At 40.1% G+C, this 26988-nt stretch overlaps 1 protein-coding gene and 1 pseudogene across 1 annotated transcript; both read left to right on the top strand.

The window, feature by feature from the left end:
• The first annotated feature begins 152 nt into the window (after positions 1 to 152).
• Positions 153 to 26988, top strand: part of LOC137296871 (synaptogenesis protein syg-2-like) — a 115204-nt pseudogene continuing 88368 nt past the window's right edge.
• LOC137258035 (nephrin-like) lies at positions 7296 to 21586 on the top strand. The gene is made up of 11 exons (XM_067795576.1): positions 7296 to 7374; positions 8301 to 8636; positions 10398 to 10679; positions 11150 to 11413; positions 11828 to 12112; positions 13059 to 13355; positions 13510 to 13806; positions 14314 to 14469; positions 14911 to 14982; positions 15070 to 15162; positions 21447 to 21586. The coding sequence occupies exons 1-11, from the start codon at positions 7296 to 7298 to the stop codon at positions 21584 to 21586; spliced, it is 2301 nt and encodes a 766-aa protein (XP_067651677.1).

Raw genomic sequence — 26988 nt, 5'->3', positions numbered from 1 at the left:
CTTTACTGAATACCAGCCTGAATGACCATGAATCAAGTCATACATATCAAGCCATACATATCCAGTCATCTTATACCAATGCAATCTAAGAGACAGTATATACTGTTCACCAGCATCTGTTACTTGTGAAACTAATTTCACACATCACCAACATGTCCATGCTCTCCCTCCGCCTAATCTTCCCAGTTGGGACTCTACTGGTGGACATTCCTCACAAACACCACGGAAGGTACACGAATCATGATTGTATGTCTATAATATGTTTTAGTTGTCAGGGGTAGCGTAGCCATTCTCACACCTTATGTCCCACACATACTGTCACCTAAAATAGAACCAGGATGTAGATTGTATTTGAACATCAACAGATAGTACAAGTCTGCATCTATATGCCTACACTACTGATAACACACAAAGTGGTCTACACAGAGAGTGTAATAGCTAGGAAGATAAGGGAAAAATGAAAAAAATAATTAAAACTTCGGAAGACTTTCAGACAAAATGAGGAAGTATTTAGTTTTGTGGACATTCAAATGAGTCAAACCTCAGCTTCCTATGATTTAGCATAACGAGAATAATGCTTAATGAGTCTTTTGAACGCTGTGTTAAACAGTACGTGAGTCGCACCTTGTGATGAAGGAGGTAAGCCAGACATGAATCAGGTCTCTATTTACCTTGGTGAATGTGAGTGAGTGAGTTTAGTTTTACGCCGCACTCAGCAATATTACAGCCATATGGCGGCGGTCTGTAAATATTCGAGTCTGGACCAGACAATCCAGTGATCAACAACATGAGCATCGATCTGCGCAATTGGGAACCGATGACATGTGTCAACCAAGTCAGCGAGCCTGACCACCCGATCCCGTTAGTCGCCTCTTACGACAAGCTGAGTCGCCTTTTATGGCAAGCATGGGTTGCTGAAGGCCTATTTTACCCCGGGACTTACCTTGGTGAAACCCATGGACACAGGTGTGGTGCTGACACGCCAAGACACATAATGTGGAAAACTGGTATTTGCTACCCCTGGAATGTTTTTCCAGCATCGTGAAAGAATATGACACAAGAGATGACGTCAATAACAACAACAGCACAGAATAAGTCGGATAAGTAGTTTATCGGAGTGGGGAGATTTTCTCGACGTTATGATTCTGAAGTCTTTCCGTTATGAGTATGTCATTCAAGCTGAGCATCGTTCTCCGCAGAACTGTCAGCTGACCTCATCATGTGGAGTTTCTTTGGAGGTAGGAGGGAACTGCACCCTGATGTGTTACACAGAAGCGTGACATACAACTATGGTGTGGCGAATGGAACTTCATTAGAAAGAGTAAACCAGGGTAGCTGCAGTTCCACCTCCTTCCGAGTCCCATCTGACTACTCCACCTTCTGCCCCAGTTCCACCAACTACACCCCCACCATCATGAACGACGTGTACGGCAGGGATGGACTCAAATGATGGTGTGACTTTCAGTATGGAGGCAGAGCCAGTAACCAGGCCCCAATTTCTCGAAACAAACGTAAGTCTGAGTTTGACTTAAGGTCGCGTTTTAAGAAAATTCATTTCCCAGAATGTATTGAAATTGAGATTAAACTAAAAAAAATAGTAGACAGTTCAGTTTCAGTTTTCTGAATATATCGCTTAATGTGCTTGGGCATTTTCTGTTCTAAAAATGTATTTCAGTTAAAAATAGAGCAGTTTCAAATTGTCAAACTCAGTTTGAAATTTGGGTAACAAATTGAGTTTGTTTCGAGAAATCGGGGCCAGATATGGATTGATGTCCTTGGTTAAGTATGTCATGTTGACATTTGGTTCAATTTCGACATGGATGAGGTGGATGGCATCTTACTTTCTTTACTTACTCTTATGTTTAAGTTACCTTTATTTGCATTTGTTTATGTGTAATGATCAAATGACCTCAGCCAAGAGCCGTCCAAGATGCTCACGTCATTCTGTACGTTATTGTAAATTCCTCTGACCAACAGTACCGTTACCGTCTCTAGCACTACTGCATTATCGCCTGTGTCTCCTACCGACAGCCGTCCAACTGGTCTCTATGACCAGTGATACCATCACTGAAGCTGCTGTATCTGTTGCCTGTTTCTCCAACCCACCCCTATCCTACACAGAGTTACTATACTTCATAAAGACATTTAGTTCGGTTTCATACCCTCATGAAGTTGTGTTATTGTTCCAGTAATCCCATTTCCTTTGAACACTGTTATCCTTACTAGATGTACTATATCTATCACACGCGTCGCACTCTCCAATCCACCGCCGTTCATGACGTTGTACAGAGATGGGACCACTGTGGCCACCAGCCCAGCAGCAGTAGAGGCATACACTAGCTAGACAACCACCATCAACTACCAGGCAACTGACAGGCAAGAGTAGTAACTCCCTGTACTACTACTGCCAGGCATCAAACACAAAGTCTTCCGTCAACTCCACTTATTCCTTTCCTGACAGTAAGCACATGTTTTCATATGTTCTGAAATGTCATGCATGCTGTTTGGATGCTTGTTGTATCCCTACGATATTGACATGTCGGGTATGACCGGTATGCATATTCCCTTTCCATGTTCCCTTTCTATCCTACCCGTAAATGTCACGGGGTAGAATAGGTTTTCAGCAACCCATGCTTGAGTACTATGACTACGACTATGCTTATCGTATGAGGCGACTAACGGGATCGGGTTGTCAGGCGCGCTGACTTGGTTGACACATATCATCGGTTCCCATTTGCGCAGATCGATGCTCATGTTGTTGATCACTGGATTGTCTGGTCCAGACTTGATTATTTACAGACCGCTGCCATATGGCTGGAATATTGTTGAGTAACACTAAACTCACTCACTCACTCACTTCCTTTCTATCCAGTTCTCAAGAGTGTGTCACCAATAAACACCACGTCTGATAATCGGGAAGTTGGAGCTGCTTTAGGTCAACCGTTGGCCTTGACCTCTGCCAGTTACTCAGCTGTCACAATCACGTGATAAAAGAACTGTCTTGGTTTCAAGTAGGATATCTATTGATCACACAATCCGATGTTGTAAAGACCATCAGTGGTGACCATGATCATACACTCTACTATCGCGGCACCAACATGCACAGCCCTGCTCCAGTGGAGTATGATAGGTAGTGTAAAATCCATGGCAACCAATCAATACTTACGTATCTGCCACACTGAGTAAGTATAGTTGCTCAATTGAATAACATGGCACCAATGACAAATTAAGAAATTCAAATACAAATTTAGTGAAATATTTAATCGGAGACCTAATTCTGAAACATGTTTCTGATTTGACACCGACACCGACACCGTCACCGACCACACACGCACACACATACTTGTATATGACACGACAGAAATGCCTCCTACAGTATGTAAGAGTCCATCAGCGCGTCCCCATACCAGAACAGCCGCAGTCAACCCCAAGGCAACCACTACTGAGATGATTTGTGTCTTGAATAACAGGAAAGTTACAATAATGAATTGTACACAGTGTTAGTTTCCAGCAGCTGCAATCGCTTCTAAACATCTAGACTGTATTTGTGTTTACTGTTTGGCCCACTGTGAACGAAGATAATACAATCATTTCACTGACAGAAATGTGTGAAGAAACTCCAAATCTGACGCACACTATGTCACGTGGTAGTAATACACCGCCTGTGAACTGATGGTTTCTTAGGTCTCATATAATGTATTTTACTGTAGTAGTATGTACATTGAAGCAAACACACCCTGATTGTTTTTATGTCACGTGACACTTGCATGGAATCCGACAAGTAGAATTTCTTGCATTGCCTTTTCTTCACAGTGACGGGATACACCAACGCGTTGATTGCGTAAAGGTTTGTTCTCAATAGTAGATGAGTGCACGTGAGGAAATGTAACAATGAAGGATCACTGGTATCCACTGTCTGTTACTTTTATCGAAAAAAAAACATTGAATATATATGTCCTAGTATCACAACCGTCATTTTAGTCGGTATTTCGACAACATTTTCTAAGATGTTTCTGCTTATTTACTGTTTCCTTGAGCAATATCCACTGCACCAAATACACACATTTACATCCATATTTGGAAAATACTTCTCCTGTTAAGATGCAGAGGATTATGCATGAGAATATTGTTAGTAACACCTTAGTGTCAGCAGTACAACACATCCGTTCACAACCACACACACAAATCCGTAATCTGTACAGACCAGATGAGTTTGAAATTACTGTGTCACCATAAATCGTTTCAATATCATGTCATATCAACAGATATGATGAACCTTTTTGTTGTTCGTGCAGTAGATCAGAACAGGAGAAAGTCCGTCGTCTGTATGTGCGCTTTGTAAGCCTAGTTCGGTTACACGGACACAAACTATTACTAGATTCTTTTAACTGCGGAGGGTGATATGAGTTTTAGAGTTGTCATTGGACTGCCACATTTCCATTGTTGTGACAATTTGAATTGGATGTATTTTAAAACATATCACTCCAGGAAACGCTATTCATCCCACTTCTAATAGTGCCCGATACTTTCGTATAGTCATAAAACGGATATGGCTAAAATACAATGCCATATAGTGCACGTTTCGTGTGAAATATGCATCCGATAATGCTTGACATGGGTAGGTTTGTTACCAACTTACACTGTTTATTATATATATAAGGATTGGATGGTGACTTTGCAACCTCAATTCTCCACATAAGGGTGTTCGTATTCAATTTCACAACTGATCAGTCTTTCAATTCACGAACTTTGAAGGATCTTTTTAGCACTGAGTCCTCGTTTAATTATGCCATTTTAAAAGGAATTTGTTAATTGAATTGTAAATAATTGGAAGATTAAATTAGTAACTCAAATCGTTAGTGGCTGTACCCTCAAAGGGGGTTGAAGTACTGTCAAATAATTGTCCTCCTGAGAGGGTACGTAAGTTCCAAAACATTTGAAGTAAATATAACTTTTCGAGAGTTTTAATCGTAGAATAAGTGCTCTTTTATTGTGTAGCTAGATTTGTCTAAATTGCCAACAGCTGAGGGGATGATGTAAATCCAGCTAAGGTCAATGCAGGAAGCAAATGTACTGTTTAACACATCGTTCAGCAAACTCCATTCATCTTATTAAACATTATTCCCGTTATCTAGTCCCCATATGCATGGTCCTTAGTATGGTGATCTACCTCCAGTTGTTGGCAACCTACAGCTCAGTTTTATATTGTATTGTCCTCTATAGATACATTGTTTTAGGTCTTATCACTAGTTTTACGCTTTTACTCTGTGATATTCTAGTTAGTTTTACTCTCCTTCGTTGACTGGTTTTTACAATGCATTTGCTAGTTTTATAATTAATTGTTCTCGTCACGATATGACTGCAATATTGCCGATGTGACGTTAAATATTAACTCACTCACTCACCCGTATTCAATTTTGTTTCTCTCGTCGCCCGACTGTTCTGTTATTGTATGTGTGTTTGGGATTTTTACGGTAGGCCGGAACCCTAGACACAGAATTAAATACGTACGCCCTAATGCATTTGTGTAAAAGGCAAGTGTTCTGTTATCCATGAATCACGTGAGCATGATATCGGCATGGTACAAAGGTGGTCCTATCGGTCAAGCACATATGTAGTCTGCACATAGTCCGTCCTACCCGAGAGCAACGAGGAAGCATAACGTGTGATATTATTAGTTCCCTATGTTCGGGTCTCCACCAAATGTGTGTTGCATTCTCAAAGGATAAGATACAGATTTGAAGGTCGCACCAGCTGAATACAGGTAAGTGTTGTTCTAGGTCATGCAACAATCCAGTGGGTACCTTTCACCCGAGGCACAAACAGTCCCAGACTACTGGTGACACACAGTGAATCCAAGGGGGTTCGATACGTTCAGGGAGTTTTGAAACAGCAATAACTGTACTTATACGTATCCGTATTTAACTCTTCGTGTAATTCGATTACCCCCGGCAGATACAGATTTGGCACTGTGCCAGCGAGAGTCCTCGTATTTATAAATGTAAACAGGGGACTCCCTGTTACATGTAAACATGGATTATGAGCTCTCACTGCCGTACGCATGACGCAAACAGGCGGACCATAGGAAGATTGCTTTACACACACAAAGGCGACCTGGAGAGATTAATCTAAATTTTAACACATACGACATGGCATCACGTCACCAACTCAAGACGCCTGTTCAGGGAATCGGATTTCATTTAAATCTGAGAGAGAGTGAGATAGATTATACAGTCCTGTCAACGAAGGACAGTAAAATAACTAGAAGATCACAGATATACATGTAACACTGGTCTAAAACATTTTAGCTATAAGGAACAACACCATATAAAAGTAGGCTATAGATCGCCAACAGCTGATGGTAGATCAACATACTAGGGACCATAGGGACATTTAGGTCAGAACATGGTGCAATTTTGGATTGACAACTAATTGAAATTATCGTTCCAGAGCAAATATCAACGTGTTATGACAATAACACATTTACCCAGTTTGATTCCTAACATGTTTGGTCATTGCGTCTCACAGTAGATACTACTCAAATATTGATAAAAATGAAAGTACACTAAGGCACGTATGATGATATTGCTTCTTATGAGGTACTTTCCAGTCACAACCAGGGGCCTTTATAACTATAAACAATCAGTACAAACAACAAAGGTGTCCTCATAAACAACAAGACTGACCCTACAAACAAGACTGATCTTAGAAACAACATGGGTGACCTTACACACAACAAGACTGGCCTTACAAACAACAAGACTGACCTAACAAACACGACTGATCTTAGAAACAACATGGTTGACATTACACACAAAAAGACTGGCCTTACAAACAACAAGGCTGACCCTACAAACAAGACTGATCTTACAAACAACATGGGTGACCTTACACACAACAAGCAATCTGGAGTTGGTACCAATATTGTTGGCACATGAAATATGCGTGTACGGTTGGAAACCTGACAACAAAAAACAAGCCTTGTTTAAAGATTAATGACTCGAATCATGGGATTTGGTTTTCAAACTGGACTGTAGGTTTTGACAGACCGAAGACAGGTGTCTCGTTTTATCTTTGAATAAGAGAGTCGTTGAGTTTGGTTTAAAATCATTGTGCACACGCTTAAAGAATGAAGAATACAGACGAATGAAGAAGGAAAGAATTGGTATGTGGGAAACAAACAACAGACCTGTCCTGAAAACTATATGTACATGTATTCAGAGCTTTAATAATCCAGACATGTGATAATGATATTGATTCTTAAGTTCAACCAGAATCATTTACTTTTCAGAGACATGACCAAGCCAACCAGTATTGTCACGGAATCTTTGCATGCGAGTTTGATGCTGTCTGTTGTAGGAATTGTCATTAATGGTAGGTTGCACATCCAATTTACTCCTATTCACAAAATGCACAATCTCTATCTTTTGCCATTGTCCTATTTCCATTGTCCGAGGGTTTCTGTGAAACTGAGCATCTCCTCAGTTCGTAGCGCCGGTAGACATCAGTGGAATAGTATCGAGGAAAACAAGGTACAAGTAACCGCAGTGAAGGTATTTGAATGTAGACAGGCGCTGGCATCCTTTCCCTTATCATTGGTAGCGCCCTCAAATGTAATCTATGTCTGGATCTTTAGTTCAAGTTTAAAACTGATGAACGGCCATTGTAAGAAACTGTTCGCCTTAGTTTAAGGCTACACCTTGCATATGCTTTGTGTAGTGTCTTTTGAGGAATCTCTATTTTCCAGTGTTATATTTTTAATCAACGTAGTTCCGTTTTTAACATTTTTTCACGTACAATAGCTATTTATACAGTACTACATATCAGAATACATGCAGGTGCACTTGGAGCACTTGTCCGCCGGATCAGAAAACACTCTGGTGTTTTGTTTACTTAAAATTGTCATGATACGATGATGCTGGTGATACTGACGACCGGTTTATCAACGACATATTGCCATTTCGTACTGCCTTGGTTATAGTAGGCTGTAATATATTTGCATGAAGTCAGTCTGTAAACGGGTTTGCATGACATATCACTGCTCTGACTTCGGTATGTATGAGTATTTGCCGACATTAAACGTAGCCTGCAAATCTTGGATAATATCACAACGTCGTCTATTTACACATGAAATAGCCTATCTATAGCATGCCTGTGTCTATCACGAAACGTTTCAAACTTGATTATCGGAACCTCATAAACTATATTTGAGAATGAGTCACGTGACACATGAAATCATCGTCTACTGAGCGTTACGTCATCACTGTGCCAATGAACATATAAGACAATGTTTCCCACAGGTGTACAGCCCCAGCTGTCCACTCCTGTGTTAGTGAGGGAGTCTGAGACAGCCAGCTTCAGGTGGCGACTACCTGCTGCATCAGGGAGTTTCACTGCTGTGTATGTCATCAGTCCAGCTGGAGCTGCGGTACTGCAGGCCAACATACTCAATAACCACCAGGTAGTGGGGAACTACACAACTCGTGTCACCTACACCGGAAATCTAACTGCTAGCCCCAAGGTCATGGCCTTTGACCTCAGCAGTGCTGTCCGATCTGATGCTGGGAGCTACACCTGTGGGAGGAATGGAATAACTGACATCATACCTCAGTGTGGACAGAAGCTCTTCGTTCTAGGTAAGAGTGCATGAAAAAATGGTTGGCTTTGTCTGTCAAACCATGAAAGATCAAGCAACGTTACGTTACGTTATAAAAGCTGTTCTTTGTGAGGATTGAGTATAAAATGCATAGTAATCGTGTCATTCATGAGTCAGTCATGATATAATACATGTACAGATGTAGCAGTAGCACGAGACAGAAAATGGTCGTAGATGCATATTGCGGTAGAAATATTTCATGTTACATGTTAGTCAGAGAGTCCTATGACGATTATGGCTTCGTCACAGAGTACATGTGTAGAAGTACTATTCAGGGTGTCACTCACTCCCGGGAAAACAACCCGTAAACAGTAACAGGGAACTAGCTATGTACGTCTGATAAAGTCTATACTACTCAAGTTATGAATTCTATGATTCTATTGTGTAAGCGTGTATCTTTTTTTTTATTCTAATCAACAAAGGCCGTCAATTAGAATATGGTAGTGTATTGTTAAACATCTTGTATTTCATTTGAACAGAAAATATACAATGTCGCTTAGTTTAATAATTGTGCATGTAAATTGGCTTTTTCAAAATCATTGAAATATATATTACATCGTCAAGACACCTGGAGAGTTAGACTCTTTAGGCAATTTATTTTGTGTTGATTTTGTCAACCCGAGCCGATATGCTTATTCATAAGCATAAAGAAAACAGATCAAAAGGGTGGACACATATCCCATGCCCACAGAGAAGGCTACCTCTTGTTTGAATGTTTACTTCACATTTTACGGTGATGGTACCAGTGACGAAGTCTTGCATTTTATATATAGCTTTCCGGGTAAACTTCCTATTACATTTCTCTTGCTTTCACTTTTCATGAAAAATATTTCTATGTATAGAGAATCGGGGTAAGTACACCTATCCGCACCACATCTATTACCAAAGGCCCTAAATGAATAACGTCTTTCTTTACCTTTTGCTATGTAGTGGCGTATAACGTTGAAAGTTTGAATGTTTTCACGGAGGTCGGCCCGTTTCTGAGATTTCACGAAATTTCAAGCACATCACTGGAGTGTTTTCTAAACAATGTCTAAATTCTGATTTTTATGATACCAATATTTGTCGAGTTGAAACGTACAGTCATCTACGTACAGGAGTGATGTCAAAAACGAAGCAAGAGAACCTTCAAAAGTTCTTCCTGCACACAGTGCTCCTGGATGTGTAGTCCTACAAGTTTGGTAGTATTCCCACTAACATTATCCTTTTAGACCATCCAGCTAGCATTCTTAAAATTCAGAACTTGGCGTATGTTTATTGTCAACTGAGAGTTTCAACAATTGCAAGCAGTCTGTAAAGGCACATTGTGGTAATTTGTGTTCGCGCGTTACATTGTTTGACCACAAACATCCATATCAAATTTTCGGTGCATTTCTGTACTTGTGTTTATATTATATTTCAATCCATTTTGCTTCTAGCTTTGAACATTACCCTTTAAGAAGTCTTCAGCATACGTGAAAGACACTAACATTTTCAGGTCAACCCACCAAGCCAAATCTCATCGGACCATCATCTCCTGTGTTTGGAAGACAAGTGATCTTGACCTGTAGCTGCACCTCTACTACTGTCCCAGCTGACCATGGTCTGACCTTGACCTACACCTGGCAGCGTGACAACACTGACATAACAGTTATCTCCCCTGGTTCACGCTACGTCTTCACACTGAGTTCCCGGGACAGTATATGCATTTAAAGTTGCAAGCAGTACTATACTAGGCCTAATCACAATAATCTGTTTGTAGGTCAGCCCACCAAACCAACTGTTAATGGACCATCTGCCCCTGTGTTTGGAAGACAGGTCACCTTGTCCTGCAACTCCACTTCTACCACTGTCCCAGCTGACCATGGTCTGACCTTGACCTACACCTGGCAGCGCGACAATGCTGGCATCACAGTTATTTCCCCTGGTTCCCCCTACACCTTTACAGTGAATTCCCGGGACAGTCACAGCTACAGATGTAGAGCGAGAGAAAGTCAGGCTCTGGAGTCCGAATGGAGCCAGGTGTACAACATGGAGCCTCAGTGTGGGTCTAACGCAATTCATAACACTATTCTACATTAAAACTAAACCGCCCTGCAGTGAAGTTGCATAGGGTACGTGGTTGCTTATTTGACTGTCATATTTTAAGATATGATGGTTTAGAAGCAGGAATATGCGGGAAAATAGAAGATTTTAGAAGAACATTTAAAACTCATCAATAAATGAGCGATTGTAGAGTTACGCCACACTCGGTCTGTAAATACTCATATATACATTGGTATAATCTGTTCCACAGTTCGTCCTGTCTGACAGATGGTCAGTGTGACTCTACAACCCAATCACATCGCCATATAGGTGGAATATTGCTGATTGCGGCTATAAACAATAAACAACCCTCCACTCTGTCCTACACCAGGTGGGAAGGTGAACATAGTGTACCAAGTAAACTTCTTGCCCCCACCTGTTTGTACACACATTGGTTTAATCTGTTTCACTGTTCTTCCTTTCTGACAGATGGCCCATATGTTGTGACCCTACAACCCTCCACTCTAACCTACATCAAAAAGGAAGGTCAAGAGCGAGTACCAACTATTCTGTGTTCAGCCGCCTGCAAACCTGCGTGTACCTATAAGTGGTTCAAGGATGCGACATCTCACAGTGATGGAGCTACGCTGACTCTCCCGGTGGCTGACAGGTCACAGATAGGATCCTTTAAGTGTCAGGCGTCCAATACACATGGGGTTCAGGAAAGCTCAAGTGTTTCAGTGGATGTCACATGTGAGTATTGTCTAGTGGACATGTATGATTTCAGATATAGCCTTGAGAAAACCCACCTAGCAGCAGATTAATAACTACAAATGCCTTGGGGGGAGACAACGCTGATATTATCCATAATGCCAGGGAAAAGTAGTCACGTTTCAGCTGGAATACCTTTCTGAATGGTAATACATGTACATAGATGCTCTCATCAACTGTGTAAAGAGCATTGTTAATATCATCTACGATGGCCATTATGGGGCGTGTTGTCATCCGAAACCGTTTTCACAGCTTTCATTGTCAAGTGGATGGTTCGACACACCCTTATGATTGTCAAACACCCGAATATGTTCCAAATCACGTTTTACCAAAGCGTTTTACATCAAGTATGAACATAATAAGTATACTGCATCAACTCATTGGTTATCCTTCCAGATCAAGCAAGTATAAGTATGTTGACTGCTAACTCTATCAATGGGTCGGTCACTGTCAATGAGTCTGATTCAGTAACCTTCAGATGTGAGTTGGATAATGCTGGCAATCCAATGTCAGTCATTAGGTTATTGAATGGAACTGAGGAGTTGACAATGGCAGATGATTCCACGACAGCATTACATAGACTGGAGTCAGCAGACTGTAGACAAAGAGGGAACTACTCCTGTACTGCCACCAACAGCATCGGAGAACCAGTCACAAAGTGGGTGGAGCTGCTGGTGAAATGTGAGTTATTGTTTATGTACAGTACACATTCTTCTATTAGGTGTCGCATTATAGCAATGATAGCCGTAGTGAGAGGAGCAGCAGGATGAATAGACATGGGAGTAGTAGTCATTTTGGATGTAGTAGTTTAAAACAGTTAGTTTCTTTAACTATATTGAGTGAGTGATAATATTTCAGCCATATCGTGAAAAAAACATTTAACAATGAAATGGAATATATGTGTATTATAAACAAAACCTGTCGACAAAGGGCAGTAAAAAACTAAAATATCACAATTAGATTTAAAACTAACCGTTAAAACTCATATCACTATTTGGAAAATACAATATAATCGCCCACACTCACACACACACACATATATGTGTGTGTGTGTGTGTGTGAGTGTGTGTGTGTGTGTGTGAGTGTGTGTGTGTGTGTATGTAAGTGTGCATGTGGGGTGTGTGTGTGTGCGTTGGCGATTATATTGTATTTTCCAAATAGTGATATTAGTTTTAACGGTTCACGCTAGTTTTAAATCTAATATATATATCGCCAACAACTGAAGGTTGATCACTTTGCTACCTGCATGGATATATATACCGCCAACAACTAAAGCTTGGTCACCAGATTGGGGACCATGGGGATTTTGCTACCTGCATGGACACTAGCTGGATTTACATCATCCCTTCAGCCTCTAGCGATTGTGGGAAAGGACAATAGTGTCTTTAAATATAGTATTTTGCTTTAGAAATGGTACTTCAAGCACCATGAAAAGCTAATGATTTTTTTTAAATATGGGTGTCTGTTTTGCTATTGTTTTGCGAGTTGTATATGGAATTGCTTCTGTGATCTATTGGATCAGTCAAGTTATCAGCTGTCAGGTTGCACTTCTTCTTTCCTTTCCTGAGTGATCAGGTAATTATTTGTTCCCGAGCCATTGTCTGTGGTGTCCCTTGCATGTAACCAGGTTCTCCACGACTTGATGACTCACTGTCACAGCAACTCAAGTTCGCCGCTGGACTTGGTAATGACGTAACTGTTTCTGTATCAGTCTTGGCCTACCCACTTCCTTCATTCACCTGGAGTAGATCCAACAGCACCAGCCAGGACCTTACTGCTTCCTCCAGCCCTGTCTCAGACATCTCAGTCACTGTCAGACTAAAGCTCACTAACATGCAGCAGCAGGACTTCGGGAACTACAATCTCACACTGTACAATGAAGTTGGGGGTTCAGTAACATACACTGTCAGCATTGCACCTGCAGGTCGGTTTCTGATATATCACTTGGTACATCACGTTTTTACTACTCATGTGTGTCTGAATAACTTTATCTAATACTTGTTTGTACACGACTATTGTACTTCACCAAGAACATCATTGCAGTATTTTAAGATAATTTCTGATTAATCTGCTGCCAGGACCACCACAGACACCTACACAGTTTCGAGATCTGGGTAATGCAACGACGTCATCGGTATGGTTGTCCTGGCTGCCTGGCTTCAATGGTGGACACCCTCAGACGTTTATGATCGCGTATCGTCAGTTTGCTACAAGAATGTGGACTGTTTATAAATCTTATTTTGACTCAGACGAGATGATGGTTGTTGAAGTGACTGGCCTTATATCTGGAGAGCTATATATATTTCGACTGCAAGCTGTAAATGACTTTGGTGATTCTAACAGATATGTCTTTGTAGAAACTACAACTGCTGGAGGTAGGTGTAACGTATTGAGAAACAGTCACTTTCCTCTGTAAATATACTTTGGAAAACTCATCAGCTGAAGAATGAAACGTAGAGATTCCCGATGGGTACATTTTTTCTTTGATCAGATAATTAGATACCCGAATTCATCCCAGTGTTGACAATGCATTGTATGTTTCAAAAACCGTAAATATCTCGTGACTGAACAAATATAAGGATAATAATTGGTGTACATGTGTGTAAATAATAACACATTGTCATTGATCCTGCGATAAATGTGAGCTTGCAGAATTAACGAAGATTCAAAAGAATAGTTTTGGGCATATCAGTTGTAACGGGTTATTTGCATTCAAAGAAAGAATATAAGAATATGTTTGGAATTTAACCTGTGTCAATTGTAATTGAACTCATGGTCTGCAAAGACAGGCAGCAAACATCGCAAAATATGTTTTACTTGATGGCCGCAAAGTACGATAAATAGTCAGTTGCAACTATTCCGTTTTTTTTCTTCCACTGTAGATCCACCAGCCCAGCCGAAGCCTGACACTGCGTGTACCTGTACAGTGGTAGTAGCAGGTGCGACAGTTGGAACCTTGTTCTTTACCCTGCTCATTGGAGGCATTGTTCTAATGGTGTTGTACCGAAAGGGGTACAGAATAGGAAATAATTTAAAAGGTATATATTTGATGGCGTGCTGTTAACTTGTTATACTTGTCATAACTTGTGACTGAACAGTATTTACATTCAGCAAGTCTTCTCCAAAGCATACGCTCCATGATATTACATACGTGAACCATCGCTTGTCAAGAATATGCATGAATGATTTTGATTTGTAATGCTAAAGTCTGTTTGTAATGTATGTATGGTTATGTTATGTGTCTGCAGTAATTTACAGTTAACGTTACCATCCTGAATGTTAGACCTGCTCTTATGGATGGTGTGCCATGTGATGTTTTTGATTCTCAATGTATGCCATTTTTCTTTTTCTTGTTTTTCAGGTGCTCGAAAAAGGTAATATAAACTTTAAAGTTCAGTAGTCAGTAACGTGCAATTAGTTAAGCACATCTACGTTTTACTTACTTAGGATTTATACTACTGGCCAATTGTTAGAAATAGACTTGATGCTGTTTTGTAGCTCCAGTTATCCTGAACCTGTGGAAATGGACAACAAAGCATATTCATCATTAGGTAAGTGCTGATTCTTGGATGTTGTCCTCCATTGTGATATCTCAATTATCTCTGCATCTATCAGCATGAAATCGCGTTGTGTTTCAGATCAGGTCAGTGTTCAAGCGCAGTATTCACATTTGGATGAGGAATCAGAAAAACAACAGTACACCCAGCTGAAGATGTATGAGAACACAAAAGGTAGATGCATGTCATTTAATAAAGTCTGATCTCAATTATTCACGTGCTTGTGCTGTCTGATCGTTGAGGCACATATGAGGTTAGTTGTAATCAGGGCTCAGTACAACAAGGCAAGAGGGCCTACGGTAATCGTTTGGGTTATTTCTGTCGATTACCATACCAGCCTATCTTGATGACTGCGCCAAAAACTCACGGCAGATAATTCAGAATTAAGCCAACAGTATCCAGACTAATAACCCCCAAAACTACTGTTTCAAACACCTCCCAAAATGTTGACACAAATTAGAAATCAGAGTCCCTGCAATTTCAAGTGTAGGGCCCATGTAGCTAACAGGGACTCCGACATACTTGATTGATGTTTTTGGCCGATTTTTCCACAATTTGTCTGCGTCCCTACCTTCCAAAATGTACTGAAAGCATCAGCCCCCGAGCTTCCACAATTCCCATACTTTGTGGCATATCGAGTTCCACTTCTGGGCAAGTTCTCTTGAAAACAATTCGAAGATTCCATCGCGATGGGCCTTTTCTTCAAACCAAACCTACAAGGTGAAAACTGAAACAAACTTTTCAAGAAAAAAACATTTAATGTATGTGCCTGACACTGCCTGGTCAGTCCCTGGCAATTCCAGAATGCCAATTGTTTCTACTGTACATTCAGTGACAGGGGAGCTACAAACTTGTCAAAAGGGAACTATTTCTTGTCTGGAACTGTTTAAACAGTACGATGACATGGCCTCCTAGGCCTATATATCGGACATACGCTATTTTGTCCAAAACGTGTTCTGCATGTGTTTTAGACGATTTTTTATGCCCGCAAACTTCAGACATCTGTAACTGTGGAACCAATCGTCCGAGTTCGACCCAAATGTGGCTAATTGAATTCTTGGGGTGAACCGTTTAGCCTCTGCTTGGAATTACATTTCGAATTTGATTTTAAAGTATGTGTTCAATTATATCTTCATCAGCTGCTGCAGCAGATACAAGTTCACATGACGGCGTGGCAGAGACTCCATCAGAGCATCATTTGACTTATGAATCCATCAGTACATCGCTATACCAGAACACTAGCTCACATTCTCAAGGTAACCAAACCGGGAAACACACCTGGTGATTCTAATCGCATTTCATTGTTATGGATCAACACTTTCTTAAATGTCATTAATATCTTCATCATCGTCATGGTCATATCATGGATCAATCTTTTTCATAAATTCCTATAACGTCAGTGCTCATCATCACATGTGTTCAATTCTGTTCCAGCACAATGTAATATCAAACGTTTGAACTCATTAGAGTAAATGTATCCACTTACTTCAATCAAATGTTCTAATCTACATTTAGCAAAATGTTCTATTTTATTAAAAGGTACCGTTTACACATGCACTGACGCGGAAACGAGTATTGACATGAGTTCATTATTACGATGAAAAGTATTGACAACTGGCAAAGTGAACTTACAATACTTTACACGAAAAGTCATGTGCACGTTATTTTCCACATTCTTTTTTGCAATTTTATGTAGCATGTGCTCCCAGTGAAGCTACACTTTTCATAGGTAGTGTATGGTGTATGGTACATTAAGTTGGTATCGTCTTTCTGTATGTTTAATGAACTTTATTGTATACTTTGTTCTTTGCAGGTCCTGATCATGGTGATAGCTAACATTTTGACGTCATCCCAGAGACCTCTGATCTAGGAATCAGGTGACCAGCCAAATGTGGTTGGATTTCTAAAAACAGTATATTTTGTTGCGTTGCATAAATATTAATTCCGTCATGGTCTTAGGTACAGTTTGAATGGCAATGCAATAAAGTCCTATGCCAATGCAATAAAGGCCTATGTAGGTGTTTTTATTTGCCACACAGAGGGAGACCACAGTCCAAAGCATCACACGTTTACCATTAACAAGCCAGATAATACAAAGAGGATTCTTCAGTCGGACCCTCGTCACGTCGTCATTCATATCAGCTTACTGTGGGAGTATTATACCAAGCAGGTAACCATGGAAACTCCACAAATATTAACCAGCACAATCAACACATCTCGGATGTGAATTACCAATGACAAAAGCTGATGCATCTCATCCAATACAGCTATTGACAGGAATAGGTTTCCAGCTATGCATTACCCAACCAGTTACACACCTGCCAGGAAGTGGAGGTAGACAGCTGCCTCTCGTGCATATACATATGGAGAGATCTGTCTACAAGTAATAGCAACACTGGTCTGCACATAATAACGAGACCCGTCTACAAGTCATAACGAGACTATTAACGAGAGCAGTCAGCAAGTAATAATGAGACCGGTCCAGTCTTCAAGTGATAGCTATTTTGTTACTGACAAAGATTTACCGTTAGTTCATATGAACTGAACTTCGTATAAACTGACGCAAGTGGCCTGTAGGGGGTGAGACAGGAGTAATGTTCTGTCAATGAATGACCTGTTCGAAGGCTATGTGAATATTGTCAACGTTGAAGGAGATTTATGGGTTACGACAGACGGTGGCGTATTCTTGTACACTCACTCGCTAACCGCAGAGACAGTATGCAGGGTAAATGGGCAAGTGGGGCAAGAGGAAAATATATTTGTATTTTTGATAAGGACGTTCGAAACAATCATACATAGGTTAAGGGGTACACACCAATCGGAGGTTCACATGCATATGTGTATGTGAGAGGAGTTTGTGTACCTGTCAGAACACTGTCAAAATCTCTGACACATATAGCATGGTGGAGTACTCTACTCAACCATATTTAGATACTATTTGGAAGCCAATGATGCGTGCATACACCTATACATTACTTCCGTGTTGACCTACCCTATTACACACGACGACGGTGTATACCTGAAAACCGCAAGTCCCAGTAGGTATGTATAATGTGTGTCTTCTATCGGCATCACATAACGTCTAAAGAGTCTTGCTTCTTTCACTACGTTGAACATGTCAGCTGTGAGCGCTTGTTCGGTTCATGCCAGTGTATAGGACTAACACGTTATATACTCGAGTGCGTTGACCCTGTTTCTTCTGGTACACATGGTGCCTGTGTAAGAACCATCTGTATATCGCGTACAGATGGACTGACTAACACACCTCCAACTGGTGTGAGTGGGAGTATTGAAAGGGTCATGCAAAGTACGGTCCCCTAGTTCACAACACCAAAGTCATCTGTATCTGTTCGCATCAGTATGGAGTGAGTGAGTGAGTTATTCAACATGACATCGGCAATGTTTCAGTCGTATCATTACATCAATCTATACATTAAACCCATATAATATATACAATACACGAATCACCAAAGGGGACAATAAAAAACCAGAGAATCAACAGCTTCGGTTTAAAACCAACATGTTATTAGGAAATGGTTTACTATATACAACGACACCATTGGTACGGTTACAAATTTGCCATTACAAAAGGTGTGAGAAATATCCCCTGAACCAGCAAAATATATAACACTGACAAGTTTGATATTTTCAATATATTTCTGTTCAGTACTAACGTACGTACGCACGAACGCACGCACGTATGTATGTCACTTCTAAATGACCCGCAAGAACCTGTTTAGTCTTATGTCACGACAGGTATCCTCCATTCCCTGCAAGCATATTTACATACACACCACACTTGTAAAAGTGAAGCGTATTGAAAACGTTTAAAGAAATAAACAATCCAGTAATACCATATACTGCTCGAAATAAGGGATTACGACTGAATAAGGAACGGGTGTCTTCCCTTGATTTAACATGAATAATGTCATTAGTAAAATGGACCTGCAGCAAGAGCCTGTCTAATACGTTCACATCACCATTGCATGTGACGTTTGCAGACTCTTCTGTGGCAGGCCTGCAGTGTTGTTTATAAAACTAGAGTTTACATATATGAGCACTATTGCCTCATACTGGATGTTCGGAAGATACTTGATGTACTTTTACAGACCGCTAATGTTTTCACAGCCGACATCATCATCATCATCAGCAGCAGCAGCAGCAGCAGCAGCAGCATCATACCACGGTTACATATATAACATAGTATAGATCTAGAAGACTCTCATTCATTTACTCATTTCATATATACATTCGCAGAGTTCAAAGTCTTTAGGAGGGCTACGACTTATTGCATTTTGTCTTCTTGAAAAATATAGGACACTCGTTGCGTATCCACAGAACAAGTTGTCTTGTTAAGACCACTTGCACAAAATTGTGAGAAGTCTATCTGCGTTACCACATTCATGGTGTTAATGGAATATTGCAAGATATTTTAAAATCACCACCTCTAAAACACAACCACTTTTCACAACAATTTTCTTGTCTCTAATCTTCATGGAAAACGCTGCATGTAAGAGACTAATTTACACAGCATGTATTTTGACAGACAAACCTACCACACTTGACCGTCTCGTGTCACCTGTCTACAACCAGCAAGTGACCTTGACCTGCAGCTCCACCTCTACCACTCTCCCAGCTGACCATGGTCTGACCTTGACCTACACTTAGCAGAGTGACAACAGTGACATCACAGTTGCCTCCTCTCTTTCTTCCTAACACCTTTACAGAGAGTTCCCGGGACATATAAGTGTGTGTATATTACAGTCAGTGTTGATGCCCAGTGTAAGTATATGGTCTACATTGATGACAGAGTTAGTCAGTGTTGATACTCAGTGTAAGTATACAGTCTATATAATGTATTGTTTCACTGCATTTTCATGTGCAGACCCAGCTGACATTACAGCTGACAGGACATTAGAGTGGCTCAATGACAGTTAACGATTCTGATACAGTGAACGTGAAGTGCCAGCCTGATGCTCAGTCACCACGTCACTGAATGGAACTGAGGAGTTGAAAAGGGCAGATAACTCCCCGACAGCAACATACAGACTGGAGTCAGCAGAATGTAGACAAAGAGGCAACTACTCCTGTACTGCCACTACCATTATCGGGGCTCCTGACACCCAGAGGGTGGAGCTGCTGGTTATATGTGGGTAGTTTGTATTTCTGCACGTAATATGTTCGCTTGACTGCGGTGCGAATATTATCGGGTATCCTTCTATGTTTGAGTACCCTGCTGTATATGTGTGTTATTTCTGCAACGTAGACGTGTAGTGAGGTGGAACGTAACAACTCGAGAAAAACAAGTCTAATTATTGTTTTGGAGTACGTACATGAAATTACTACTTGATCTACTGAATCTGTCATATTACCAGTTGTCAGTTCGTTCCTTCCCTTCCTGTATTACTTGGTACACAGTTGTTCCCGCGTCTATATTGTTGTCTACATGTAATCAGGTTCACCATGACTTGATGACTCAGCAACTCACAGCAACTCAAATTCACCGCTACACTGGTTGGTGACGTGATTGTGAGTGTGTCAATCCTGGCCTTCCCCCTTCCTTCATTCACCTGGAGTAGATCCATGTTGACAAGATTTTGCATAGTGATGAAAATACATTTACACTATTAATGTTATTTAATGTATGTTTGCTTAGATGCACAGTTTATCTGTCTCTGTCTCCATTTCGGTTTTGATTCGTGTGACATGTTGATTTTTGTGAAGTGTGTTTCAGAGTCCATGGCATTTTCACTATTCTCGTCTTCCAGGAGTTTATTTTATGTCGCACTCATCAATATTTCAGTTATATGGCGACCGCATGTAAGTAATACAGTCCGGACCAGACAATCCTGTGATCAACAGCACGACATGAGATATGTGAACCAAGGCAGCGAGCCTGACCATACGAACCCGTTAGTCGCCTCTTAAAGCAAGCGTAGTCGCCTTTTGTGCCTAGCAGAGATTACTAAGGATCTATTCTACAATAGATATAATAAAATAATATATAACATTTTATATTCAATTGTTCAAAACTAACCTGATGCTGTATTTTAACTCCAGCCATCCTAAACCCACGGAAATGGACAAGAGAGGATATTCATCATTAGGTATGTACTGCCTATTGGATGTCTCTAGTTGATATTACAACCTTCTCTGGCCCTTTAAGCACTAAATCAATACGATATGTTTCAGATCAGAACAGTGCTCCAGGGCAGTATTTAAACGTAGAGGAAGAATCAGAAAGGCAACAGTACAGACAGTTGAAGGTTTATGGGAATACGAAAGGTACATACATTTTGCTTCATTTTGTTTACTCATATTGTTTAATATCCACTTGATGAAGGAGCAAGCATACGCTCCGAAACGTCGTGTTATGCACAATAAAGAAGTTGACATCCAGGCCAGCTGTGTTGCAGTTAGTACTTAGAAATAAATTTTGTAATTAATCTTATCTTCAGCGGAAGTTGCGGCAGATACAAATACCTATGAAGGCGTGACAGAGACACCACCTGTGAACTACGGGTCCATCGGGACATCGGCATACCAGAACCCTGGGGAACATTCTCCGGGTAACCAAAACATGAAACACACCTGGTGATTCTAATCGCATTTCATTGTTATGGATCAACTCTTTCCTAAATGATCCAACAGCAATAATCCAACCCATATGCTGTTTCATTCTCTTCGGGTTTAATACGTTCTTTTTATGTGGTATGTTCAGTTGATGTGATATTTGTATGTTGCCGTTGCTTCTGTACATTTTAGATCCTGACATATGAAATAAGCACAAAGGCAACGTCATGCCATGACCTTCAGCTGCGGATATAGAAACAGCATTACTTTGCTTAGAGACATTCGTCATACTGTCTTCATATTGACATTACTTCTGAAGAAAAAGTTCTATAACACATGCACATTTATTGTTAGAGTGAGTGAGTTAATATTTATCGTCACATCGGCATTCTTGCAGCCATATCGTGACGAGAACAAGTAATACTGACATTGTAGAATGAATGAATATAAGAAAATAAAACCCTGTTGACAACGAACAGTAAAAACACTAGTAAGTGTCACAGATATCCATTTAAGACTAGTAATTAGATCTAAAACAGTTTAACTATAGGGAACAATACAATATAAAAATGGGCTATGGATTGCTAACAACTGAAGGTAGATCACCATACAAGGGACCATGGGGACTTACATTCCTTTTGCTACCTGCATGGACCCCAGCTGGATTTACCCCATCCCCTAGTCGCTAGCAATTTAGTCACATATAGCCATTCATTTAAAAGAACCCATATACTACGATTAAAAGAGCGGAGTGTTTGAATTTACTTTGAACGTTTGTGGACTTACATACAATAATTTTACAGTACTTTAACTCCCCTCAAGGATACAGCCACGAACAATCTTAGTTACTAATTCAAAATTCCAATAATAAAATATTTATCTATTTACAATTCATTTAACAAATCTAATTCTTTTAAAAATCCAATAATTAAATGACCACTGTTATTGTTAAAAAGATCCTTCATAGTTCGGAATTTAAAATAGTTATCCCTTGCGATGGAATATTCAACACAGTCAAGCAAAACATGCTTGACCGTGATTATTTCATCGCAAGGGATGCAGAACGGAGGATCCTCACCTTTCAATATGTATTCATGAGTATATCTCGTATGGCCAATACGACATCGTCGCAAGATGACCTCTTCAAACCTGGACTGACGACCCAAGTAGGTATAACCAATATAAGGTTTTATTGCATGTAATTTATTGATACCCACTTGGGTGTCCCACTTCCTCTGCATCAGATCACGGATATACGCTCTAATTGCAGCATTATAATCAGAGTATGGAATAAGAAGTGGTGTTACAGATTTGTTGAGTGCTGCCTTGGCAGCAAGATCGGCCATTGTGTTCCCAGAAATGCCTACGTGGCTGGGTAACCAACAAAAGACGATGTCGTATTGGCCAGTAGCAAGATCATTATACAATTCAATAATTTCAATTAAATGTGGATGTTTACAAGAAATATTTTTAATCGCCTGAAGACAAGAAAGAGAGTCGGAATATATTATATATTGTTTCTGTTTAGGGTGTCTTTGAATGTATTTAAGAGCTGTTAATATGGCGTTAGCTTCTGCTGTAAAAATAGAACTATTATCTGGTACTCTAGAAGATATTGTTCTGGATCCAATGACAAGCCACAGTGCCACCGTCCTTGGACCTATCTGTAAATAATTGCTGATTTATAACTGCCGTATTTATGTTGTAATTGATTATATTCCTGTTTATATTGCAATTCATTAGTTTCTGATTTTTTCAATGTGGTTAATGTTAAGTCAACTTGTGGCCTAACCAACTGCCAAGGAGGAAAAGAAAGAAGACGGGAGGGGGCTATGTTTTCCAGCTGAATGCCGGCTGAAGAAAGAAAGGGTTTAATTCTATGCCCTAGAGGTGGAACCAGATAAGATTTCTTGTTGTATAAATCTTCATAAAGGGGATTGAAGACACAATTAAATGCAGGGTTAGATTCATTAGAGTATAATTTGGTAATGTTCATGAGATGGTTCATCAGCCTCAACGTAAAGACTGTCGATAGGTGATGTTCTAAATGACCCATGACAAAGTCTTAGACCTTGGTGATAGACAGAATCAAGAAGTCTCAGGCTGCTTTTGCAAGCTCCACCATATACGATGGAGCCATAATCGAGTTTTGAACGGACAAGTGATCGGTATAAATGTAGGAGAGTTGCTTGATCCCCTCCCAACTTAGAGTTGGATACCACTTTTAATACATCGAGTGCCTTCAAGCATTTTGTTTTAAGTGATTTGATATACGGCAAAAAGGTTAAGTGGGAATCGAAAATTAGACCCAAGAACTTGGCCTCCTTTACAACTTTGATGGGAGAACCATTTAAAAATAGTTCTGGGTCCTTATGCGGCTTATATTTTCTACAAAAGTGTATACAATTAGTTTTTGATTTAGAAAATTTAAAGCCATTTTCTAAACACCATTTATTTATTTTGTTTAAACACAATTGCAATTGCCGTTCGATAGTATGCATATTTTTACCTCGACAAGAAATATTAAAATCATCCACAAATAATGATCCATCAATTGAATCATTTAAAACCTTGGATAAACTGTTTATCTTGATGCTAAAAAGTGTTACAGACAAAATGCTGCCTTGTGGAACACCCTGATCCTGATTATGATGGTCAGACAGGGTTGATCCCACTCGGACTTGAAACTGCCTGTCTTTTAAAAATTGTGAGATAAAAAGAGGCAAACGACCCCTTAAACCGAAGTCATGTAAATCCTTTAAAATGCCATGTTTCCAAGTGGTATCGTATGCTTTCTCCAAATCAAAGAATATCGATACTGCATGTTGTTTATTGACTAAAGCGTTTTTGACAAAGGATTCAAGGCGTACCAAATGGTCAGTGGTACTACGATTTTTCCTGAAACCACATTGAATATTTGTTATAAAATTATTGGTTTCAAGATACCAAGTCAATCTATTGTTTACCATTCGTTCCATGGTTTTACAGACACAACTCGTTAAAGAGATTGGCCTGTAATTCGAAGGATCAGTATGATCCCTGCCAGGTTTTGGTATGGGAACTACAATGGCATTACGCCATGAATCTGGGAAGGTCCCTGTAGTCCATATCGTGTCAAATATATTTAGCAGTGTTTCCAGGCATGATTCAGGTAAATGTTTTAGAAGTTGATAATGAATACCATCAGAACCTGTTGCTGTATCATGAGCTTGCTCAAGGGCTGTATATAGCTCATGTAATGAAAATAGTTCATTATAGTCTTCACCATTGTCTGAGTTAAAATTGATCTTTTTCTTCTCCTGCTGTTTCTGGTATTTCTGAAACTCAGGGACGTAATTTGATGAAGACGAATGTTTGGCGAGAGTTACACCAATCTTATTGGCAATATCACCCTTATCTGTCAATACATCGTCACCATCCTTCAGATGGTGGACAGTTGATTTGCAACCTTTACCCTTTATTCGTTGAATCATATTCCACACTTTTGAAATTGGTGTGAGGGAATTTATCTTGGAAACATAATTTCGCCAAGATTGACGCTTATTCTGCTTGAAGGCGCGTCGAGCCTTAGCATTTAGAATTTTAACTTTGTCTAAATTATGGACTGTAGGATGTCGCCAAAAATACTTCTCGGCCTTCTTCCTGTTCTTTCTGGCCTGTTTACATTCATCATTAAACCATGGTTTACGAACGTGTGGGGTTGCAGAGGACTTAGGTATAGTTTCATTAGCTATATTCTTCAGTTTATCAGAGAATACCTGAATCGGATCCAGACTATTGACAAAAACATCATTATTCAAGTTTTCAGTGCAGCGTGTCCGAAATAATGGCCAGTTGGCCTTACTAAAATTCCACCTAGTTGCAGGTGGGTTATCAGTAGGATTTATAGCTGTGAGAATTGTTGGAAAATGGTCACTTCCACAAAGGTCATCATGGACTGACCATTCAAACTCATTGTATATATCGGGATCTGAGAGTGACAAATCAAGTGCAGAATACGTTCCTGTACCAGGATGTAAATAAGTAGCTGATCCATCATTAAATATGCATACGTTGTTATTAGATATGAAGTCTTCAAGTATTTTCCCTTTATTGTTAGTATTAGTACTTCCCCATAAAGGGTTATGTCCATTAACATCACCCATGATAATACAGGGTTTGGGAAGTTGGTCGTATAGCTCCTGAAGATCAGACGGCTGAACAGTTGAAGATGGTGAAATGTACAGGGAACAAAGCGTGAACGTTATTTGTAAAGAAAGCCGTATAGCAACAGCCTCAAGATTGCTTTTAAGTGGAACAGGGCTATGAAGAACACCTTGCCTCACCAAAATAGAAGCACCACCAGTGGCTTTATCACCTGGAGGTGAAAATGAATGAAATGAGTTATACTGGCGCAAGTCAAATCTATCTGTACTTTTCAGGTACGTCTCTTGTAAACTAAAAGCTGATGGTTTAAAATCTTGTGATAATAGTTGAAGATCATTAAAATTGTTTCTAAGGCCTCTGCAATTCCACTGGATAACATTATGAGAGCAACTCATGGGGGCTCAATAGGAGAGCGTGAACGAGACGAAGTCCCTTTATGCTGGGATGACTGTGAAGGGCTTGTCTCCATATCTAGTGGTTCATAGGTGTTATGAACCTCTACAGGCACTTGTAATGGTAAAGGCACCTCAATATGTTTAAGGGCCCTGGCTTCCTTTCGTCTTAGTTGTTTCTGTTCTTTTCTGGACATTGTTGTTTTCCTTTCAGGTTCATGGTGATTTTTTGGTTCAGGCATCATGTCTGTCTGGGTGGATGTTCCTGTATCCTCATCAGAAATTGCATGCAGAATGTTCTGTTCTTCTGAGACCCAGGAAATGGAGGTTTGGCACTCGTGATCAACTGTTGGACGGGAGGTAGATACAACAGCAGAGTAAGTTTTTTTTGTGTGGAGATTCTATCAGTGACTGGTAACAGTTTCTTTGCCTCAGCAAAAGATATATTATTGGTATGTTTAAGTTTGAGAATTTGAGCTTGTTGTTCAAAGACTGGACAGGATCGTGATGAGGACATGTGATCTCCATGACAGTTTGCACATTTGATGGCATTTGTGCAGTCGGCATTCTCATGTTTCCCACCACAACGAGAACATTTTGGGGAGTTTTTGCACGTGTTAGCACCGTGTCCGAACAGCTGACATTTAAAGCACCGGAGTGGATTAGGGATGTAGACTTCTACCTCAATATTAAAGTACCCAGCTTTAATTGATTTTGGAACTGTAGCAAGACAAAACGTCAACAGATACGTGTTTGTTTTGACAGTGCTATCGCCATCTTTTCTTGTGAATCTTTTCACAGAGGTGACACCTTGAGACTTAAGTTCTGCTGCAATATCAACTTCCGACATGTCAGAGAGACATTTTGCCCAATCACGAACAATGCCTCT

Source organism: Haliotis asinina, chromosome 1 (genome assembly GCF_037392515.1).
Source record: "Haliotis asinina isolate JCU_RB_2024 chromosome 1, JCU_Hal_asi_v2, whole genome shotgun sequence".
NCBI classification, from domain to species: Eukaryota; Metazoa; Mollusca; class Gastropoda; order Lepetellida; family Haliotidae; genus Haliotis; species Haliotis asinina.
The sequence above is the reverse complement of the archived record's forward strand: the minus strand, read 5'-3'. Positions and strand labels throughout refer to the sequence as shown.